We start from the raw sequence: 21342 nt of genomic DNA, 5'->3' as shown, positions 1-21342 counted from the left end.
AGTGTTGGGCGGTACACTAACTTCTGCTAATATCTTATAAGCATCTGATACGTTACCATACCCGTAATACTATTTTAAAATAAATAATTCCCAATGTCGTCGTCATTAAGGTTTGAGTAGTGAATTTGAAGAAAAGTTCAGTATAAGAGTCAGTGAGTTTGTCTATCATTACAATTTAAAGGGCATTTTATGATGATAGACTTAAACTTACTGACTCGGATACTGAACTTTTCTTTAAATTCATTCTTTTAATTGCACTTCTCACTGACATTTCAAAAAAACTGAATAATATTCACACACATTATTATTATTACTTTTAAATAGGGTTATGGTGCCACTTTTCAATACACATGTTTTAATACATTTACTAAGGTTTCTTGCTAGTTACATTTCATATATTTTTTCTGCCGTCGAGGTTTCCACATTTCATTTTAAACACCTCAAATATTTCTACCAGGGTTACGACTGTTTTGAGGTTATGAATTTAAAGCGCGCGGTTCTGATCTCGTTGCCTAGACAACCAACCAGCAACCAATCAGAATCAGGTATTAAATGCTTCACAACAAAGTCCATCATTTTTTAAAGAGAGTTTTTAAGGCTTTTTATACATCCTCAGCATTGTTGTCATAAGCGGAGATTGATCTATCGGAAATTTCGCCATAGTTAATTTGTCGCAGTCAATTTGCATCTGTACGCGATCGACCTTTCGTTTCCTTAAGCGTAACGAAGTTGTAAGCATCGAGCGATTCGGAGTCTGATGCCTGTACCGTTATTAACATCGCCCGCAAGGGACTTTCCCCCGACGAGGTGTGGCCGTATCTCACAGCTGTGTAATCGAATTTTCCTTTCCTTTCTTTTTTTTTTGTTTTTTTTTGTTTTTTTCTTGTGCCAGGCGTGAGCGAGCAAGCTTGTGCTGAACATTTATTTTTTTCTTTTTGTTCTTGTGAGAGGACTTGTATAAGAACGTTAATAAATGGATGAATGCGCGCGCGCGCGCGTAACAATAACATACGGAATCGAAAGCGGGAACGTTTAATTATCGAATACCGCCGGCGCTGCGGGAAAAAGACGGTAAAGAAGATTCTCATTTGGATTCCTGCATAATTTACCATCTCCATTATGAGATACACGCGCGCGCTGCGTTTTTCACCGCGCCTATAGTCGTCGTTATTATGGAGAGCGTGTTTTTTTATATACGGCACATAAAAAGTGAAAAGTCTGCCGGAAAATCGATGAGACTCGATGTCGCATTATATATATATATATATATCAAGCGAGCGCCAATGATTCACATTACAACGAACTATACACATAATACCACATCCTTATCTCAGATGTGCTAGTTTGCGATTTCGTGAGAAATTCGCTGGAAAAATCATCGAGGGACGTTAAAAGACACACATCGTCGTGCGCGTATAAGTACATAGAATCTAGAGCTCGAACGAAAACAATACATGTAAATATACGCTCCACATATCGCCGCCCAGCTTTACATAATACACGACCTCTACATCCTCGAATTCGTGTTTACTCGTCTCGTCTTATATACCATCCGGCAAATTGATTATTTTTAACCCCTTATTATGCCGTCGGAGTGAGAAACACACACATATTATACACACGGACACGCAGACGATTATTATTAAAAAAAGAAAAAAAAGCGCACACAGTATACACAACTCCAAGCAACAACAATCTACGTTAACAATGTTCTCTATATACGTAAACGTTGTACACAGAAGCAAATAAAAAAAGCAAATTTTTGAAATCGCTTATCTCTCTCCGTCCTACTATCGTCACGTTATGTATATACATAGACATAAACACATCACAGAGAGCATAGCGCGTCATTTTACAAGTAATAGTAGCTTCTTTTCGACTATTGTAAGCCCTGAATATTCATCGGGGCTTACGTTAGCGCTGACCCCGGAAAGCCACATTTTCATAGCTTCTTCCCGTCGCGAAGCCTAAACCTACGGCTACGTATATATATATATATGTATATATTAATCATTGCATAACACACAGGACACACACGCGCATAGAGGCCACGCACACACAGGGATAAACAATGCAAATCCGAAGAAGAATAAGAAGAAGAAGAAGATGCGCGCGCGTGTGTGTAAAGTGCTAGTCATCTACCTGAGGCGTCTGCGCCGCTCGGCTAGGCCATTGGGCAAACTCTGCTGTCCCTGTTGGCTGGTCTGATGCTGGAGCTTGTCCCCGGGGAAACTGTCCCCCGTCTCGGCCAGCTCCTCACCGCCGGCGTCATCCTCCGTCTCGCCCAGGACAAAACTCACCGGTTCTGCCATCGTCTTTTCACTCGCCGACGATGATGATGATGATGACGACAATTTATCGACCTCCTTGGCTGTTTCCTCGACTGTGCTCCTCGTCGACGCCGCTTCTTCCTTAACGTTACCTTCAAGTGCAAAATTCGACTCTATACGTGCGCACTCGAACTTTTTTTTTTTTTTTTTTTTTTTTTTTTGTTTCTCGAAGAGAGATGAGGATGTGTGTGATTCTCAACGCACCGCATGCCCCAGGAATATGCGTGTGTATGGACTGCACTTGGTTTTCTGCGTTTTCGTCATGCACAAATTTTTCGCGGCGGCAACCTGTTGAGTCGCGTCATGGATGTTCGAAGGATCGATTTGTATGTGTGTGTGTGTGTGCGTGTGTATTAAGGAGAGTCAGCAGGGAAAACGATCGCTACGAGGAAAACTGCAGCCAACGTATAACCAACCAATTTTTATTTCCCTCACAAGCGACATCCGTAACGCAGCAAAATAAGCAGAGAAGTGTATAAAAAAAAAAAATCAATAAAAAGCGATGCGTCGATGTAGATCGTTACGAAAAAGTAATACCGATAAGTGTCTCGTAAATAGCCCGAAAAAGCATACACCTCGACGGCGATCGAGCCGCAACTGACAATATATAATAATAACTCGACGAGACAACGCGCGACTGACGACTGATCGGAGCTTCTACCGCCGATCCAGTTCGACTCGTGAGACGGCTCTTTGGAAACGTTCGAGTTCAAGGGTCACAAACGACGTGCTTCGAGTCGTCGGCGCGTATGTGTAAACATGTGTAAGCGCGAGCGCGCGCGCGCGCGTGTGTGTGTAAGTATATATAAGACACCTCTTATCGTTTTCGGATAGCCTGCGCAAGCGGCTATAGTAGCTTTCCTCCGGCAAGGCTGTATTTAATCGTTATCGAATTCACGCATTGTTCATGCAGATACTTGCTACATATCACCGCATCCCCTGCACCTTTTTATTAGGACGCTTATACTGTGTTGTTGTTGTTGTTGTTGTTGCCGTACATGATCGTTCTATTTTTTCCATGCGCGACGATGCTACATACACATACCAGTAAAGCTTATCGACTATTATACGCGACTCGTAATCTTAAGTGACATAATTATGCGCGTATTTGTGGATTATAGATCTGCATATTTGCGTATACTGCACTTTTAGTTACGTAACGAGGATGAGGCGAGAAAGGCGGAAAATAGAGTGCGATCTCGGCTGCCGATTTTTTCCCGTTTCTGCGGCATAAGCAGATCGCTTCTCGATTATTCTTCGTCGTACGCGCTTAAAAATCGTACATACCGTCGACTCGATTTGTTTTTTTTTTTTTTTTTGCAAAATGTAAAAGAAAAAAGTGATACTTGACGCACAGAGAGTCAGCAGAACGTCAACGTCGTCGCGTTTGCCCCTTTTAGCATACGCGTGTAAAAATTCGATTACGCAAGCCGCGCACGCCCAACAAACAAACAAAAAAAGAGAAGCACATATAGGTGGCTGATGGTCAAATTTTTTTTCGATAAAAACGCAGCTTCCAAGTGAATTTCCTCAAAGACTTGCATAAAAAAAAAAGAATCTTAGCATGTACACAGAGACGGAGACAAAAAAAAAGAAAACGATCGCGCGAGCAGTGACGCGCGAGTTGCATATAATAATCTTTCTGTTTTGATAATATGTCATAGCAGAAAAGAAGAAGTTCTCTCTCTCTCTCTCTCGCTCTCTTTCTCTAATTATATCGATTTATCAGTACAGCAGTCTTGTATACGTGTACATACACTTCCCCCAAATATCATGCAGTTCCTCAATGTTAAGGTTACACACTCCGTTATCTGTCGTCGCAGCTTGTTGTTCTCCCTCTCGTGCTTTGCATGCGCTCGATTGATGGTTAGTTATCGAGTGGTATATAACATACAAGCCCTCTCTCGCTCTTATCGATCAACAGCCCGTTATACGCTTATTGATTAATCGATACAAATCGGTATTATATGCTTTTCTCTCTTTATTCCGATACGTGTACATTATAATGTACTTCGTATACAGAAGCTCATTTCGCGCGTGAGTATGTTGTATTGAAGATCGCGTGTGCGAGGTTGTATGCGTATAGCAGACCTTTGAGTCGGTAATGGTGTAGTCACGCTAATAAAGCCGTATTAAGGCTTAATGGTCGACGCACTGATATACAACGCGCACGTGTGAAAATCCATGACCGAGAGTGGAAACAACTCGACTGGAAGTTGAAAATTTAGATTTGAGGACACACCAGGCCGATTTTTTTTTTTTTTTTTTTTGCGGGGCAGAGGTAATCGAAGAGAGCTTTCATTTGATGGCTGGTGGGTTAAAAAAATGATTGCCTAGGTCAGAAGTTGTCTAGGCTTAAAAATGGCAAAAAATCACGAATAATTAAATTATGTTATATTATCAACCAGCCGGGGCTCAAATTAAAGCACCTTACATCTATACCTTCGCTTTGAAAATTTAGTCCAATGTTTTAATTTTATGATTGATAGGCACATATACAGCTGATCGTAAAATTGAAATGTTAGTCTAATTTTTCGAAACGAAAGCAGAAGAAAGGAGCTATACAATTTGAGCCCCGGACCGTTGAAATTTCGTAAAAAAATGAAAAAGCGCCTTCAGACAAAAAGTCGAAATTTTCGGGTTTTCGTTAATTTTCCATAAGAGAATTTGAAAGAAAAGGCCATTTGAATTTGGTAGTTTCCACTCGGTCGTGATTTACATGTCAACTTTTTTCTCTTTCACTCGATGATTGCAATGTGCATCAGCTTTTTACGGCTGTTCTTCCTCGTTAATGGATAATTTCTTTTTCTCCTCAATTTATTACAAATGAGTAAACGCCCGCGTGGCCGGTTACGCACGCACACACGCATCGGTTAAAATCCACACATAACGTGCACATATATCACATACAGAGATGTTAAAACAACTGTTAGTTCATAATTATAATATATGGTTAGTTACATAATTTTATATAAATTGTGTACAGAAATGAATCAAGCACCGCCAGAGAGCATAATACAATATCCACGTGCTTCAAGTATATGTGCAAAGAGTATACAGTGCGCGAAAACCTCATCAAAGTTTCTCTGCCTCTCGATTCGCATTAAGCCATTACATTACAAGCGTTTTGCATTACATAATATATACTATATGTATATATATATATACCAATTCGTTTTGAATTTCAGAGCAGACGAAATTGCCATAAGCGAAAAAGCACGACTGTATATGAAATGTCACGCAGTCCCCTCGAGAGGCACGATAAAGGACAATTACGATGATGTGCAGTATACCTGAGGGTGGACCGAGCAACCGTTGACTTCCACATGGGTAACGATCCTCCGCGAGAAGCCGACAGAGATGAAAGAACCGGACAACGACGAGCCAGCAGAAGTCGCCCCAGAATCCGTGAACTTGAAACCCAATTTTGCCGGCTATAGTAGCGCGAGCTCCGACAGCAGCGAACCTTCGTCTTCGGTTATAGGTATATACACAGACGCGAAAAGGGCCTCCCCCCAGACGCAGCTATAGCTCGGTTCGTACTAACGCTAAAACTCACGCGACTCAACCTCGCTCCCTTTCTCTCTCTCTCTCTCTACACTTGTTATTATCGCGCATAATACCCAGCTATACGTACGACGTTCTCCCCCACCAGCCGTTATTTAAACTGAGCGCCGTGTAACATCGTACCTCCGTACGTCGTGCGTGCCGTATAAAGTATAATAACGTTTTTTAACACCGAGAACCGCAAGATCGAAATCTCCGCGGGCAAGATCAGGCGTTCGCGTGTATACAAATAGATATATAGCTATAGTCGAGGAGATTACAATACACGTGTATAGAGCGCGTGGAGGGAGGCTGTACGCACGAGGGGAACACGAGACGGCACACATGGTCCGAGGTTACGTTGCTCGTTAGATCTATAGCCAGCGCACGCGAGTGTATAGAAAGAGATAGAGCTACACATACACGCAGCCAGCGCGAGTGTAATCGAAAGATCGAGGGAGCGCGCGGATTGGCCGTTGGCCGAGTCAGGCGACGACGACGACGACGTTGGGGCCGGTTTCGAGCTCTAATAGCCTATCTTTTTCGCCGTACACGTATTACACACGTATATAGGATACGTTGATATAGACGTGTGTGTACACCGATCCGCGTGGCTCACTGGGCTATATATCGCGCGGAGCGATTGATAATATGAGCGCCGCCGTCGACGCGCACACGCTGCTGCATGCCGTTGGTTGGAGAGAGCTGCGACGTTACTGACATACCTATATATATATATATATATGTACGCGGGTGCGGAAAGAGCGGAGATAACTGACACACGATGATGCACTGCGCTATATAGACTCACCGGTGGCGGATCTTCCGCGGCGCAGGCGGCGGAACATTGTCCTCCTGGAGGTTAGCTTCCACGTTGGTCTTGTCGCCTGTCATTCGGTCGACTCTCTTTCCCTCCTCTGCTGCTGTATATCGCCCTCGTTTTATATGTACCGCTACTTATAGGCTATCTTTCTCTCTTTCTCTTCTCCTTCCTGTCTCTGTGTATGTATATCACTTTGACGCCTGCGAGAGAGTCGATCGAAGAGTGTGGCTGGCACTAGGACGCGGTGAGGTCGTACCTGTGAGCCGTCATCTATGACGATTTCCCGTCGTCTGCAGGACTGAGATTGTTCAAAAAAAGAAGAGGACCTCTTTTTTCTCGATGCGTCTCTTGTCCTACTGCGGCGACGATTAGACTGTGTACTAAATGCGTGTGTATACGCACCTGCGCGCGCGTCCACCGCGAATTTTATTCGATGCGGCGCCGCGCTGTTTTAACCACCGCGGATGGGGACTGGAGAGTCGCGTTCTACCTTACCGATGATAGTCAGAAATGAGTTTTTTCTATATATATATATATGCAAGCGCGACGAGAGCTGCCGCAGCGTTAAGAATAAGTAAGGATTTTGTGCGGGTTTTCCGACATTTTTCCTGGATTTTTTTTGTCGAGATTAGTTTTGAAAGAGAAATGGCGAATTGTCTTGTCACCAGCTCGGAAACTTTGGCGAAGATAGCTTTGGAGGTATCAAGATTTGATTTTTTGATTTACGCGCGGGTGATGGACTTTTTCGCGGGGATTGTTCGAAACAAAGGAGACGCGCGGGGCGGCAGAAATCGCGGGATTCGAGTTTTACTTGTTTTTCTTGCTTGGCAATTACTTGTTGCGTATACTGACTTGATTCGTTTATTATAAGTGGGCTTCGAACTCGTTGTCACGCGAATGTAAAAAGCGCGATAGAAGCTCGACTGCGTCTTCTTAACAAATTCGTATTTTACACGCTAAAACAAGCTTTGAATTTTCTCACAGGTTGCGGAGCAGCTGGTGTTGGAAAGATTGGAAAACATTATACCAAGCAAGATTTACGAAAAGATTGATTTCAATATTTTGGAGCAAGAGGTGTTTTTCAATATTCAAGTGACAAAGTGCAGATTAGGCTGTCCAGATTTGAAGCCTCTATTGTCATTTGTACTCAAGCCTTATCTGAAGGCTCATAAAGTCAACAGCAACACAGTTGTTGCGATTGTTCAAAAAAAGTGGGAAGATGACGTTCAAGTTCAGAAGGTTCTTTATTCCAAAAAGAGATTGTCCCTCATCGATGATCCAAACTTAGTGGATGTGCAGAAGGAGCTCTCTTCGTCCAAGGACTATACTTCCATTAAAATACTGGTAATACAGAGGTTTTCTTTTTCTTACTTCTTGACTGATATACATTTCATCCGATATATTTTATCACAGTTTCGGGTTGAAAATACGTCGCTGAGTAGTTTTTATGATATTATGCTGGCCTACATCATGCAAATAGAGTCGTACGATCCTAATATCAAGTTTTTATTCAGAAAAGGTAGTGAATACATTTATAGAAATCAAGTTTGGATGGATGATGTCGTATTGTCCTGTAAAATCTTTAGCTCTGCTTGTGCAAAAATAATTAAAAATAGTAACAATGACCGTTTTCGCAAAGATATGATGACTTTGCTTGGTGCGAGGAAATCAACTGGTGTTGAAGCTGCTCTTGGTTGCAAGTTAATAGCCAAGGCTAATAATCAATTCAAGGTACCAATTAAGAACTCAAAGACTGAGAAGCAAGATTCTATGGATGTGGATTCACAGATAGAATCAGATACGATGGACATAGTTTAACTAACGTCTAATTTTATGAAACAAGTTCCTGATTAGATGAAGATTTTTTAAAAAAACGAAAAAAAAAAATCATGTTTTTTAAATAGAGAAATTGATTACGCCAGCAATAGAATTAAGATTATTCAATTGCTTTACTGATATAGTTAGTACAATTGAAATAAAGTAGAGCTGTAATTGATTAAATGTATGCGCTTAATTGTATCAATTGACATGATACGAATTGAAAAACTTAGCTGATTACTTTCACTTTGATAATGAATTTTTTTATTTATACAAAGTTGTTTCAAGTAGATAAATAGAGCAATTGATAAGCAAAAAATTGTTCAGTTCATGTAGTACATACATACTTGTATAATTGCAAGTAAGAACAAATATATAATTTTAATGAAAAACGGTTGGGTTCTTTCATTTTTCAGCTATGTTATTCAACTGCGGTTTACCAAATGAAAATGTAGACATCAGACCAAGTGACAGTTCATAAATTTATTCTTCATTTAATTCCATTGCCTCGATAAGGCGCAGCAAATCTTGGTTGCTGTAGTAATCGAGAGTCCCCTCCCCTTCAACTCAGCACGGCCTCAAAGATTTCCAGTTTTGGATCATGCAGCACGCAGCGCTTGGCCAGGTGCTCGAACACAATCGACCTCGTGATGAAGCTGGACCCACTGCTTCTCCCAGTCCGGTGTTACTGGCTGGTCGAGATCTGCACGAGCATCAACCTCAAGATCGAGCACTTGCCAGCGTGCTTTGAGCAGAGGTGGAACACCAAAAATACCTACATCGTTGACAACTGCACATAGGCACACTACGTGCAGCCACGAGTCCATGTACTCCTGCTCTTTCTTCCGCTACTCTGCGCTTCTTCTTCTTCTTATTAGTCCAGCCGAGTAAGCTTCTTCAATGAGTCCTATAAAGAGTTGGAAAAATTGAAAACCCTTACGAATTGCTAGAGAGCTGTCGATCAATCGATTTTCGCCTTACTACCAATCCAAAGTAGGACAGTATACCTCGTACGGTGAGTCTAGTTTACTCAAGTCGGCTCCACGATCCAGAAGCAGTTTGATATCTGCACTACCGCTATTATTTTCCTCAAAAAGATAGCTAGATATCAATGCAACAGATGTAACAAAATCGTAGAAAACATAATAGAACAGAAAAAATGCATTTACAATTTCTAAATTTAATGATTCTCGTACTTTTTAGATTTACCGCGATTTATCCGCCCCCACTATGCGAAGTGGAAGCAAGAATCTTGATTTAAAAATAAAGAATATACTCGCAATCGATTATAATGAAAAGTAGTTTTATGGAATATGAGATGGGTACGTGGTTGATATAAAAACTGAACTCGCGGAATAATTCTCAAATTTTGTACAAATTTTCTGAAAATCCTGTCAGGCACACACTGAAAAATGCTCCGATGCGCAGTCCATGTAAATGGATACCTATTTTTTACGCACGCAAACATTATTTCTTTGAACATTATCATATTAATATCGAACTATAGGTATGGTTCGCGCGTTGAATTGCGCGATTACCGCTATCGATGCCCTGTGGGTTATTTTTCTCCAGAAGGCACGGCCAGCAACTGACTAACTGTCATCGAGTGTGCGGCTTTTATAAGTAAGTATATACTTGTCTCCACAGTGTACTATGGCGGTTTGGTACCGCGTCTATGACGCATATTATATAATATCTGTCCATGATGTTTTTCCCACGGACAAATTTATTTGTTCAAATTGTGCAAAGAAAAACCTAGACAAGTAAAAAACATTAAACAAGAAAGGTGTGAGTGAAGAACAAGCCACCACGAACAAGAGGCCATGGGCCCAAACTTTCATTTCACCAAATTATAGCAGTTATATAGGCATGAGGGGCACACCACCATATCTAGACATGGCGCGCATACTGTTCATGAAGGAAATGTAAAAGCGTTCATGCGCCACCTATTGACGCCTGCCACAGACTCGGAGATTTTAGGCGGTGCGGAAGGGCCGCCAGTCCAAAACTGCTTTGTTTTGGCATTGATATCCAAAATCGTTCTAGCGGACCGCACGTGTATGTACATATACGTACGTTATGTTCATTAAAATTAAGTTTTTGCAATACACACGAACGATTTTCACGTTTTTCGTATATCTATTAATCGGTATTTTCTTAAGTAACTCTCTATTTACCGGTAGGCAAAAATAATAATGTTTTTGCCCGCTTTTTACAAAAGCGTCGATTTTCCATCATTTATTTATATTCTTATATCTCATTTTATTACAAGTATATTATTGCTTTTATCATTCTTAGTAAATAATAATTCTTTTATAATAATTATCCTTATCGCTACTTATTTTTTTTTTTTTTAGTTTTTAGTTATTGCCGGTGTCGTGAACAGATGTTTATCTATGTGACGGTTTACTAATATATAAATTTTTACCGGTCAATACATAAATAAATGAATTAATATAAAATTCGAATTCAGAATCGTTCGAAATTTGAATTTTACAAAAGAATAATTTTACTAAACCATAGTGACAATGCAGGATCACGGATCGAAATCTCCTCTATTCAACACCAAATAATGTGATACGCAATAACCAACGATGCATTCAAGTATGCGCGACATACTGCGATGAAGGCGTTCGAATGTCTATACCATGCAGAATCGATTTCGCTATATCACCACTTATCACTAAGGCACTACACTTTTCAAATTTTAAATTCTAGCAGTTCCAGCGAGTTTATTTTCACTAGTTCAACTATAGATGGCTCTGGCGGTACAAAAAAGTGTCTGCCTACGCTGCGATAAGCGCGGTTCACGTCGTGCTCGTCAGCGGCTCCCTCCCCGTCGACCACACACACACACACACCCGCCTTGCCTTCCCCTCTCTCCGTCCTCCTCCCACCAACTATCGCTATTCGTATAATTTATAGGAAAACGGGGATCACATAATTTGATCGTAGTTTTTTATTACGGTTTTCAGTCCTCTCGGCATCAAGACGCGCGCCAGTCGAAATCCGCCAAGTAATAAGTACGACAAGCCAACAACGCACCGATCGACCCCTTCAAACCCATCACCGAAAATCAATCCGTCGAGGGCGGCCGGAGGGGTGTGCGCGCGAGACATAATCCCGAAGCCTACATCGCGTTATATACGCGTGTGTGCGTGTGTGTTGGTGACTAAGAGAGTGAGCGAGTGCTATAGAGCTGAGGCGGCCCCGCGAGTATATAGGTATAGGTATACGCTTGGGAGAGCGAGAGGAAGAGAGATGGATGCGTCGTCGTCGGCGGCGGCGGCGGCGGCGGCAGCACAAACACGACAGTCCCCAAATATTATGGCTGCAGCAGTGTTGCAGCCTGGCGGCCAGTAGTTCCGCCGCGACTGCACATCCTGCAGCGTACAACATTAGCGATACGTATACCTATATAGAAGCGCGGCGTACAAAGGTGTACGTGTATACAAAATTCAGTGCCGCGCGTCTCGGAGCTGAGAGCATAATCCGCGGCTATAAGCTACTTTACATACGAGGCGTAGAAATGGAGAGAAGAGTCGAAATGTGCCGTAAGTAGGTAGGCGATCGACACACTCCCGTTGGCCGCGGGCTGGACGTGCGCGCGTGGAATATCAATCGTGAACGTAAGAGCTGCACAGGAAGGAAGAGACTCCGCACGCTCATAAGAATCGAAGACTCGTGTCGTGAATTGAGAGGAGTGCGCGCGTGTAACGCGAGTGAGTCCCTCTCTCACTATCTTTCTCTCTCCCATCAGTGACAGACGAAAAAAAACGGGCAGTAAGATGTTGCGCTGGCGCTTGTTGCCAGCAGCGCTTGGAGGTTATGTCCGTCGCGAGGAGGAGCTGCTGCAGGAAGAGGAGGATCTGCTGGACCGTCGTCAGCCGGAGCTAATCGAGCTCTAGGCTGCTGCGGACTCGCAACTCGGAACAAGATATCGGAAGGGAGGAGAGCTGCAGCGAGATTGATCTTGCGGGGAGGGCTGCAGTCTACGACAACCCGTACTCGGAATATTATTTTACTTCCCCCCGCGCGCGCCCACAAGGTACGTACTACACCGAGACTTATCGCGCGCTTCTCTGTGTGCGTGTACACACTGCACTTCTGAGCTACTCTCTCCGTGATGTAAAAGATGATATTCTAGCGCAGTGTGTGCATACTCAGAGAGAGAGAGAGAGAGAGAGAGTGCAACGATCATGTAATCTCTTATCAGCCCCTGCAAATCTGGCGGAGGGATGGGCGCGGGCCCGTCCCGCGGTGTTTACAAACGCGCGCGGCTGCATGTGACAGCTGTTAGAGCTGGTGGTGCTGCGCTTATACCTCAACGCATAGACAAATTCTCTCTTTTGCTTTCGCCATCTTCTCCCATTCGTCTCTCTCTCTCTCTCCTCTCCGGGATTGGAATCGTCTCTCTCGCTCAACGCAGTGTATGTGTGTGTGCGTCTGGCTTGCTTCCCTCCCCTCCCTCTCTCTCTCTCTCTCTCACTCGGTGTTTTCTCTTTCTTCGACGTTCGCAATTGCTGTAACAAAAATGTCAATCATCTTCCTACGACTACGCGCTGCTGCATCAGCGCTTGGAGTAAATGCCGCGTACGAGTGAGAGAGAGAGAGAGAGAGAGAGAGAGAGATTCAATGAACGCGTTGTCCGTTTTTCTCATCAATTGGAGTACAAATACTTGTCGTCGTCGTTGCCTGTTTACTCGCGCCGTGAATCACCAGGTTTTCTCTCTCTCTCTCTTGCATCGTATATTATATTATAGCATTGTGCATCGTTTAGCGCGCGCTAGTTTCGTATTTTCGAGCTAATGCCTTTTTGCCGCGCTTTGTTGTTTATTAATACACGGCCAAGTGTCGACCTTAGAAATCAGCTTAAAAATAGTCCAAAGCCAGACACTTCCTCTATACACGCACACTTTGCGCGCGCATTATCACCGGCCAAATTTAAACGAGCTTCCTAATAGTAATAATAAACCAGCAGGCCGCTAATACACTCGTTGACGTGATATACTTATACGGAAAGAGCGCTGCAAAGATAACGTCCCGCTTGAATGGAATTTCCTCTCTCTCTCTCTTTCAAGTTCGTAATTATGCCGCGCGCGCGGCTCACGCACAATAAGGCGGTAAAACTTCTCCAAGTATCATTAAATCGCTCCCCGTAAACTAGCGTATAACTCGAAATGAACTTATCATCAGCTGACACAATTGAATTTCGCGTCGAACAGCAGTAGGTGATAAATAATTCCGCGCATAGCCGCAATTTCTTCGCGGTGCAGAAGCGCACGTCACATGCCTGGCCGCGGGCTGTCAACGCCCGAAATTCCGATAATACGTGTCCCGCAAATGCCTCTGTATAACCGCGTCTCTCTCTCTCTCCTGCTTCCAGAGCCCGAAGGTGATGCGAGACTACTGGCAGTACCACCGACAAGAGCAGCAGCAGCAGCAGCAGCAGCAGCAGCAGCAGAGGAGAAACGCCTGTCCGAGATTGCCGGCTCAGAGGATGTTCGGCTGGCTGTGCGGCTGAGGGTGCCAATCGTCTCCCGAAGGCAGCCTGCCCATGAAGAGGCTGCAGAGGATGCCGGGAGCCGCGCTCGAGGCCAGGCCCCGGGCCTGTCGGCTCACCGACATCGAGCAGCCCAGCCAGGCTAGCTTCGAAGCCGCCGCGTCGTCTGCTAGCGCCGCTAGCAATTCACAGGATGGCAGTCAGGAGGAGCACTCGCCCGGGAGCGGCAGTGCGAGGTTTCCCAAGCTCGACGAGTGCGCGCACTTTCACTACGAGCACGTGGAGCTCGGCAGTCTCGAGGTTAGCCTGGTGGCCTCGCCTCAGGCCCAGCTCAGAGACGGAGCTGCCCCGAGCGAGGACGGCAACAGCTTCTCCGTGAGAGTCACCTCCGGGGATGCCTGCTGGACGCTGCAGAGGAGCTACGAGAATCTCGTCATGTTTGACAAGCAGCTGCACAGATGCATATTCGACAGGAAGTTCTCCATGCTGGCGAATCTCGCCGAGCGCGAGCTGGAGCCCGAGGATCTGGCTGCCTACTTCGCCCGCTTTTCCGCTTTGAGCCACGAGGGATTGAACTGCGGGCCCGTCTTGAACTGGCTGCAGCTGGATAACCGAGGCAGGCGCATACTCGTGCCCGAGTCCGACTCCTGTCCCATCAACACACCGGCCGTAGCGGCTGCCTACGCCATAAGGCCCTACAGAGCTCAGGCACAGGACGAGCTGTCGTTCAACGTCAGCGACATGATCTCGGTAATCGATATGCCTCCGGCAGGTGAGAGCAGCTGGTGGCGAGGTAAGCACGGCTTCGCCGTCGGATTCTTTCCCGCCGAGTGCGTTGCCGTGATCGGCGACAAGCTGCCGCGACACATCGGCGTGCCGCCTCGGCCAGCTTCGACTGGATCTGGAAGCGTCGTGTCCACCGCGGGAGCGTCAGCGGAGCCCAGGCCGCAGCCGGTGAAGCCGGTGCTGCGCAAGCACGGCAAGCTCATCGCCTTCTTCAGATCGTTCATCCTGAACCGACCATCTCGCCGTAGACTGAAGCAGTCGGGTATCCTGAGAGAGCGAGTCTTCGGCTGCGACCTCGGTGAGCATCTGCTGAACTCCGGCCAAGAGGTTCCTTGCGTCCTGCGTTGCTGCGCCGAGTTTATCGAGAGACACGGCCTCGTCGACGGCATCTACAGACTCAGCGGCGTCAGTTCGAACATCCAGAGACTGAGGCACGCCTTCGACGAGGACAGACTCCCAGCTCTGCACGCGGACCAGGCTATCCTTCAGGACATACACTCGGTGGCGTCGCTGCTGAAGATGTACTTCCGCGAGCTGCCTAACCCTCTGTGCACCTACCAGCTCTACTCGAGCTTCGTCGGAGCTGTTCAGTCGACTACCGACCAGGAGAGGCTCAGTCGTATGCGCGACGCCGTTCGCAAGCTGCCGCCGCCTCACTACAGGTACTTTTTCATTCCACTTGATTGGCAATCATCGCAACATCCCCGTGAAATGCACAGCGGCGACTGGAATTTAATTTGTACATTGCTAATATCCGGATTTGCATAGGCGTTCGGCTAAGAATTTAAACTCGAGGATTATTAAAATTAGTTAAACTCACTCGGTAGTGCATTCCATCATCGCATATATTATAATTGAATCGCATATTAAAGGCAGAGTCGCATTGAGTCACGCTCATGCGTGAATTTATATGGTCAGAGAAGAAAAAGCGGGTCGTTTTTCTTCTTTATACAACATTTATACAGTTAAATTGTGTGAAATTTAAAAATCAATCACCTTGCAGGACGCTGGAGTACCTGATGCGGCATCTGGTACGCGTGGCCTCGCGAGGCCAGCAGACGGGCATGACGGCGCGCAACGTGGCGATCGTTTGGGCGCCGAACCTGCTGCGCTGCAAGGAGCTCGAGGTGGGCGGAGTCGCGGCGCTGCAAGGCGTCGGTGTACAGGCTGTGGTTACCGAGTTTCTCATCTGCTACGCCGAGTTGATCTTCGCCACGGGTCCGTCCGATTCACCAGGTGCAGCGGAACAGGCCGCCGCGCTCAGTCATCAGCGACCCAAGTCACTGGCTATAGCCGGAGGTTCAGCCCCGAGACTTCTCAGTCTCGAGGAGGCGCGCAGTCGATCGTTGCTGGCTCCAGAGCAAGAGGCTGCTGTAGTTGCTGTGAATGCTAGTAATACCGAGGCGAATGCAGCCTCGACGGGGCCACACTACCACACGGTCATCGAATTGCCCCAGAGGAAGCGAACTGGATCAAAACGCTCACCCTCGCTCAATTGGCGCGCTTTATTCGGCGGTAGGCAGAGTACCAAGTCTCGAGCTTCCGAGGCTCCGAGAGCCCACAAGCAGCTGGTATCGGCAACTAGTGCTGGTGTTACAAATGGATCTGGCTTGACCGCGAGCGGCGGTGGCGTGGTTGCGGTTACTGGCAGCCCTGGTCCAATAACGAGCGGCACTTCCTCCCTTAGGCGGCTGCGGCCGGTCAAGAGCGCAGACAGCCTGGACGGCGTGGCGGTGGCTGTCGCCGAGGATGGATTGGGACCACTGATGTTGTCGGGAGGTACGACACGGGGTTGCGGCCACAGCCGTTCCGTCTCTCACGATTCTTACTTTGAGCAACTCGGTGAAGCGGCCAGCGCAGGATCAGCCCTTGATCTCTCAGAGATTCAGCTAAGCTTCGAGTTGGAAGAACGCGAGATGAGAATGCTCTCGGCCGAGGAGAGTCCAAGCGCGCGACAGTCGCTTGAAGCCTCGCCAAGAAGACAGCGAGCTCCCGAGATACAATCCGAGTCTGCTAGTACAGCGTCTCCGTTGCCGTCTCTCGCCTCGATTGGCGGTGGAGGCGGAGGATCAAAGCGTAAGCGCTCCAGACTCGAGGAGCGACTGCACTGTGATGTTGAGCTGCGATTTATCGACAGCCAGAGTCCCGATCAGGTATTGCCTGGTTGTTAATTGTATTTACACGGTTGAATGCCCGAAACTTAATGATTGCACTTTCAGGTAATGGTGTCCGCGGAACTTCACGAGATGGAGACTCCCTCGCCTCTGCCTACGCCGGGATACTTGCCTTTGCTGTCAGAGGGTTCGACTCCTTTGACTCCGACGGCAAGTCCCGCTGCGGTCAGTCCCCGTATAAGCTTCAAGAGCTTCATGCTGCCCTTGGAGGTGGACAGTCCCGAGGTGCCAGCGAGGAGTCTGACGGAGGACAAGGGCAGCCTTCTCAATCTTCAGTCTTGTTTAACCAAAGCGTCGAGAGAGCCGGATTCCTCCTCCTCCCTTGATCTAGATTGTAATGCCGGAAGGCTTTCGAGTAACCAAACCAGCGCGATGGAGGCCTGTGAAGAGCTCCTCGAGCCACAGACCCCACCGACTGACCTCACCTCCTCATCCTCACCCTCTTCCTCATCCTCCTCCTCCGGTCCCGCTACGGCTGCCGCGGTAGCTTCCCAGCATGTGCCATTCGTCTCCTCGACGTCGGATATTCTTGATCAAGAGATGACGCCTTGCGAAACCTTGCTTAATTTCGTCGACACCACTAGTGAGATGACTCAAGCCACTTATCATGGGTAATTGACTTTTTCCTTACTGGTACCTCCTGGCTAACTACTAACAAGACAGACAGACATCTTGATAACTAACCTCTCTCTCTCCGACCTGGTTGTGCTCCGTCGATACCTAACTCAACTCTGCTCTACTCAACTCTACTCAACTCAACTTTACAGCTGACTGACTTCGCTTGCTAACCCAACCACCACCACCACCAGTACCACCACCGATTTAGAGATAATCGACCCAAAAATGGCAACCATCAAGTTTTCTCATTTCGATCTCGTTTCAGCATTGATTCTTCTCCCAGTTTGCCAGATGTGCTGTGTCAGAACGGAGAGCAGCGTGAAAAGCAGCTAGAAAATGCTTTCGACAAGAGCGAGGCCGTCAGAGAAAGAACGTCGTCACAGGAGTCGAATGCACAAAATAGCAATATGACTGATTTATCTGGCATAGATTCTTTAGATTCTTTAATGCCTTATCAACGAAGCTATCAAAATACTCCGGATTCGCATTTCAGCCCCATCGATCCCAGAACTAAAATCTCGAACGATACGACAGCACAAATGCCAAATTATAGAAATAATTTAGAGACTGCTGAAAAATGGCTTATGACTGATATACCATCAGGTACTTACAACTAATAGTCCATTTTTTTTATTCGATTTGCATATTTTACTTATGTGCTTTATTTTATATTTTTAGCGCCTACGAACGAAAATCGCTTGCAACGAATATCAGACTCCAAACTGTCAGAACTTTTAGTAGAGGAAGATTGCCAAGTTAGTGCAAATTCTAATAAGAGTATTCAAGAATCCATGTGTTATTCAGTATCAGATGAACTATATAATATTTCAAATACTCAATCTACTAATTCAAATTATAATCCGTCATGTAAAGACGACAGTTCTAATATAGCGCGGACAAGGGATTCCGAACTTGACCAAGTTGATCTACATAACTTAGTGTCTTTGGAAACAAATTTACTTCCCCCGAATCCCATGATGGAAACAAATCAAAGCAGTGACAGTACCGTTTGTTCAATGAATACAAGTATCAAAAATGTTAAAAACTATCAGAGTGATCAAATTGAAAGTCAAATATCTAACTGGAGCGTATTATTAGATGATAAAAATCTACATGAGAATAATCAAAATGAAAAGGTCGAATCCGCCGACAACTTGGATCAGAACAATAAATTTTTCAACGAAGAAACAAACGAAGACGAGAAAACGATTTCCTTGATTCTCGACCGCCAAGAAAAGGTAGTTCAGAAAGATACTTGTGATGAATCAATAGAATCTAATATGAACGGAACCAAGTTGATAGAACAAGTTTCTAATTGCGGTAATATTTGTTCTCCTCATAATGATTATTGTTCGAAAGTTGTTGCCCAGGAGCCCAACAATTCTAGCGCTATTCAAGATTCTAGGATACAGGACGACCTGGACGTAGTTGTTCCTTCCGAAAGTGCAGCTGTGGAGCCTCAAGAGATGGCTCATGTTCCAGAAATGCTTTCTCAAGGCATTACTTTGAATTCTTCTTGCAATTTTTCCCCTTCCAATAGTACAAATCTCGAACGAGATTCGGTTCTGCATAAGGACACTGCAGCTATCTTGCAAGAGCTGGCGTTGCAGAGACTGTCGGGTGGTGATAGAGTGGAATCGATTCCCACGAGAAGAAGATACGACTCTGATTTTACACGTGATAGGCGGAGTTTTGATTCGGAAATCGGGAGAGAAATAGTACGCGAACACAAGATGAAGCAGGAACTTGAAAACGCGAGAGGGAAATTTGACGAATCTCTAGCTAGCAGCCAAAATCAAATGTAAGTTACTAATTTACTTATAAACATTTAAACATTCATTCTTTTGTTTCCACTATAGCTAAAATTTCATATGAATGGTTACAGAGTTACAGCGCATCTACCCCCCTGTTTGCGAGCTCGTCATGCGCGGGCGACGAGAGCAGCGCTAAGTCGCTCGCTGGACGAGGCAAAGTTCAACAAGATGACCAGCGGCTGCGTCGGCGCTGGTAGCATCAGCGGTAGCAACGATCAGCAGCAAATGAAGACTGAAACTTCACAGCAGCACGGCTCGACGCCTAATGTTGGCAGCAAAGGCGGTTCGCAGATCGGTCTATCCGACAGGTCACTAAATAAGAATCTCGGGCTGGACCTCGACGACCCGCGCTGTCGCGAGAGGATCGAGAAGTACAAGGAGGAGAGGCGGACTTTTTTGAGGGATAAGTACAGATCTGAGAGCTTTCGGGCTACCGCGAGCGCAGCCACCGCGAGCGACGCCCCGAGTAACAAAGAGGATGGAGAGCAAGCCTTGCTGGCGAGACTGAAACAGCGAGCTTCCAGACCCTCTGTACTCTGACCCCCGAAACCCAATACACCAAGCGATCAGTTTAATGTTAATTATTGTACCGAGCCACGGATACTAATATAGATCAAGCCTAATTGTTACAAAAAGTCGTGCAATCAACTTCTATGAACTATAAACTAGAGAAATTTTTAAAGAATTACTATTCTGCACGATACGTTAATACGTTGACACGTTAATATCGTCCTTTTTTATATTAAAAGTGCAGTTTATTGTTTGTATATGTTATAATTATTGTTGTACCTTTTTTTATATAAAAAAGTCGCTTGCTTATATACTTGAAAAGTAAATTTGTTAAGAGTTTTGAGAACTGATACATTCTTGAAGCTGCACTGCTACTTGTATTTTTTTATTTTGATTTTTCTAAGTTTAATTAACGGATGCCGGTAATACTCAAGATAATGCGCTAGGATGTCAATCCTGAGATTTAGCCTTGTAATTTATCAATTACGCGCATCGTTATGTTAAACGTTGTCTACAAAGAAAATTAATTCTTCCATTGTGGACTGGTCTGCTATGGTCTAAAAAAGTATCTTTTGTACATGTTAGTTTTCCCTTAAGATTTTAAAGCCTTACTGTTTTAAGTTAACTTATACTTCTGCCACAGCACTGATGAACAATATTATGACGAAGGTGATATTGATGATGTTTTGAGACATGTATCGCCACTTTCTCTATTATAGGTGATAAAATTTTAGATAGTAGCTTGCTACTTGACCACGAGTCCATAGTCACTTTCTGTAGTTTCTTTTAGCACAAAGAATTCAACGACCTGTTACGGCTGTTTGAATTGTTAAGTGATTTCCATTAGTCTCTCGACACTAGGTCTGGCAGCAAATACGATGACAATAGTATATCGTAAAGTATTTATGTGCATAATGTCGTTAAGATCATTCTTGTATCTTTGAGGGTACTTCATTCAAATTTTACGATTACGCATTAGAGAATAGTCGAGAGTGCAGCGGTTGCGAGGTATTTATTTGATCTGCTTGTAAAGTTGACACGTTCAACTTCCATTGTATTGATGTAACGCATTTGACGAGATAAAGTAATAACACTTGTGATTTGTGTTATACAACTGCTTTAACGAGTATTACGTGTACGTCACTTACGCAGCTGCACTCTGCTTTTTCTCAACTTTCAAGAATGAAAATATATCCGACAGATCTGCTACAATATACTAAAAGGAATCTTTTTAATGTACGAAGAAAATAAATCATGCCATATGTTCTATTAAAAAGAAAAACACGAATTTCTCACTAATTTATAATTTTTTTACATTCTTTTTTTTCTTTTCTTCTGATGTATTATGCGATTTTGTTCACAATATATATATTTTTTTTAGTAAAATAAATAGAAAAGTATAAGAGAATACTATATTAAA

At 44.8% G+C, this 21342-nt stretch overlaps 3 protein-coding genes and 2 long non-coding RNA genes across 13 annotated transcripts in view; 3 read left to right on the top strand and 2 right to left on the bottom strand.

Moving 5' to 3' along the window:
* Nucleotides 1-2716, top strand: part of LOC116738480 — a 3244-nt gene extending 528 nt beyond the window's left edge. Inside the window, exon 2 of the long non-coding RNA XR_004344478.1 lies at nucleotides 2029-2716. This is a non-coding gene — a long non-coding RNA (uncharacterized LOC116738480). The remainder of the gene's footprint in view (nucleotides 1-2028) is intronic.
* LOC100123347 (acetyl-CoA carboxylase) overlaps nucleotides 1-7094 on the bottom strand; it is a 16854-nt gene extending 9760 nt beyond the window's left edge. The window contains exons 1-3 of one of the 6 annotated variants that reach the window (XM_031933698.2): nucleotides 6688-7076; nucleotides 5624-5743; nucleotides 2143-2422 (exon numbers count right to left, since the gene is read on the bottom strand). In XM_031933698.2, coding sequence (XP_031789558.1) covers nucleotides 2143-2422; nucleotides 5624-5743; nucleotides 6688-6724 — 437 coding nt within the window. In that variant the 5' untranslated portion in view covers nucleotides 6725-7076. Of the gene's footprint in view, nucleotides 1-2142; nucleotides 2423-2746; nucleotides 3026-5623; nucleotides 5744-6687 lie in introns of those variants that run through there. The other 5 variants (XM_008217229.4, XM_031933700.2, XM_008217230.4 and 2 more) reach the window with 5 other exon arrangements.
* On the top strand, nucleotides 3635-9681 carry LOC100679685. Of its 3 annotated transcripts, XM_008217234.4 has the most exons (4): nucleotides 7247-7398; nucleotides 7684-8043; nucleotides 8113-8218; nucleotides 8339-9681. In XM_008217234.4, the coding sequence occupies exons 1-4, from the start codon at nucleotides 7345-7347 to the stop codon at nucleotides 8515-8517; spliced, it is 699 nt and encodes a 232-aa protein (XP_008215456.1). In that variant the 5' UTR covers nucleotides 7247-7344; the 3' UTR covers nucleotides 8518-9681. The 3 variants fall into 3 exon arrangements, 2 of the variants coding, with proteins under 2 accessions (XP_003423954.1, XP_008215456.1); XR_004344477.1 differs by lacking the exon at nucleotides 7247-7398 and adding an exon at nucleotides 3635-5814 and having other exon boundaries at nucleotides 8113-9681; XM_003423906.4 differs by having other exon boundaries at nucleotides 7245-7398; nucleotides 8113-9681.
* LOC103317808 lies at nucleotides 8976-10651 on the bottom strand. Of its 2 annotated transcripts, none has more exons than XR_001728866.3 (2): nucleotides 9525-10651; nucleotides 8976-9424 (listed from the first exon to the last, which is right to left on the bottom strand). It is a non-coding gene; the product is annotated as an uncharacterized LOC103317808 (long non-coding RNA). The 2 variants fall into 2 exon arrangements; XR_512994.4 differs by having other exon boundaries at nucleotides 8981-9424; nucleotides 9499-10651.
* On the top strand, nucleotides 10651-21342 carry LOC100123325 (GTPase-activating protein CdGAPr). Its single transcript, XM_031933704.2, has 7 exons — nucleotides 10651-12565; nucleotides 13904-15468; nucleotides 15810-16959; nucleotides 17026-17591; nucleotides 17864-18201; nucleotides 18277-19399; nucleotides 19484-21342. Exons 2-7 carry the CDS (start codon nucleotides 14075-14077, stop codon nucleotides 19950-19952), a joined length of 5040 nt encoding a protein of 1679 aa, XP_031789564.1. The 5' UTR covers nucleotides 10651-12565; nucleotides 13904-14074; the 3' UTR covers nucleotides 19953-21342.

Source organism: Nasonia vitripennis, chromosome 1 (assembly GCF_009193385.2).
Source record: "Nasonia vitripennis strain AsymCx chromosome 1, Nvit_psr_1.1, whole genome shotgun sequence".
NCBI lineage: Eukaryota > Metazoa > Arthropoda > Insecta > Hymenoptera > Pteromalidae > Nasonia > Nasonia vitripennis.
This window is presented reverse-complemented; position numbering and strand designations above follow the sequence as displayed.

What these genes read in the sequence shown, in the direction of transcription:
- LOC100679685 (XM_003423906.4), top strand. Translation starts at nt 7,345, where the DNA reads ATGGCGAATTGTCTTGTCACCAGCTCGGAAACTTTGGCGAAGATAGCT. An exon ending in TGGCGAAGATAGCTTTGGAG is followed by an intron (nt 7,399 to 7,683) that starts GTATCAAGATTT and finishes ATTTTCTCACAG; the next exon opens with GTTGCGGAGCAGCTGGTGTT. An exon ending in ATACTTCCATTAAAATACTG is followed by an intron (nt 8,044 to 8,112) that starts GTAATACAGAGG and finishes ATTTTATCACAG; the next exon opens with TTTCGGGTTGAAAATACGTC.
- LOC100123325 (XM_031933704.2), top strand. Translation starts at nt 14,075, where the DNA reads ATGAAGAGGCTGCAGAGGATGCCGGGAGCCGCGCTCGAGGCCAGGCCC. An exon ending in CTGCCGCCGCCTCACTACAG is followed by an intron (nt 15,469 to 15,809) that starts GTACTTTTTCAT and finishes ATCACCTTGCAG; the next exon opens with GACGCTGGAGTACCTGATGC. An exon ending in ACAGCCAGAGTCCCGATCAG is followed by an intron (nt 16,960 to 17,025) that starts GTATTGCCTGGT and finishes TTGCACTTTCAG; the next exon opens with GTAATGGTGTCCGCGGAACT.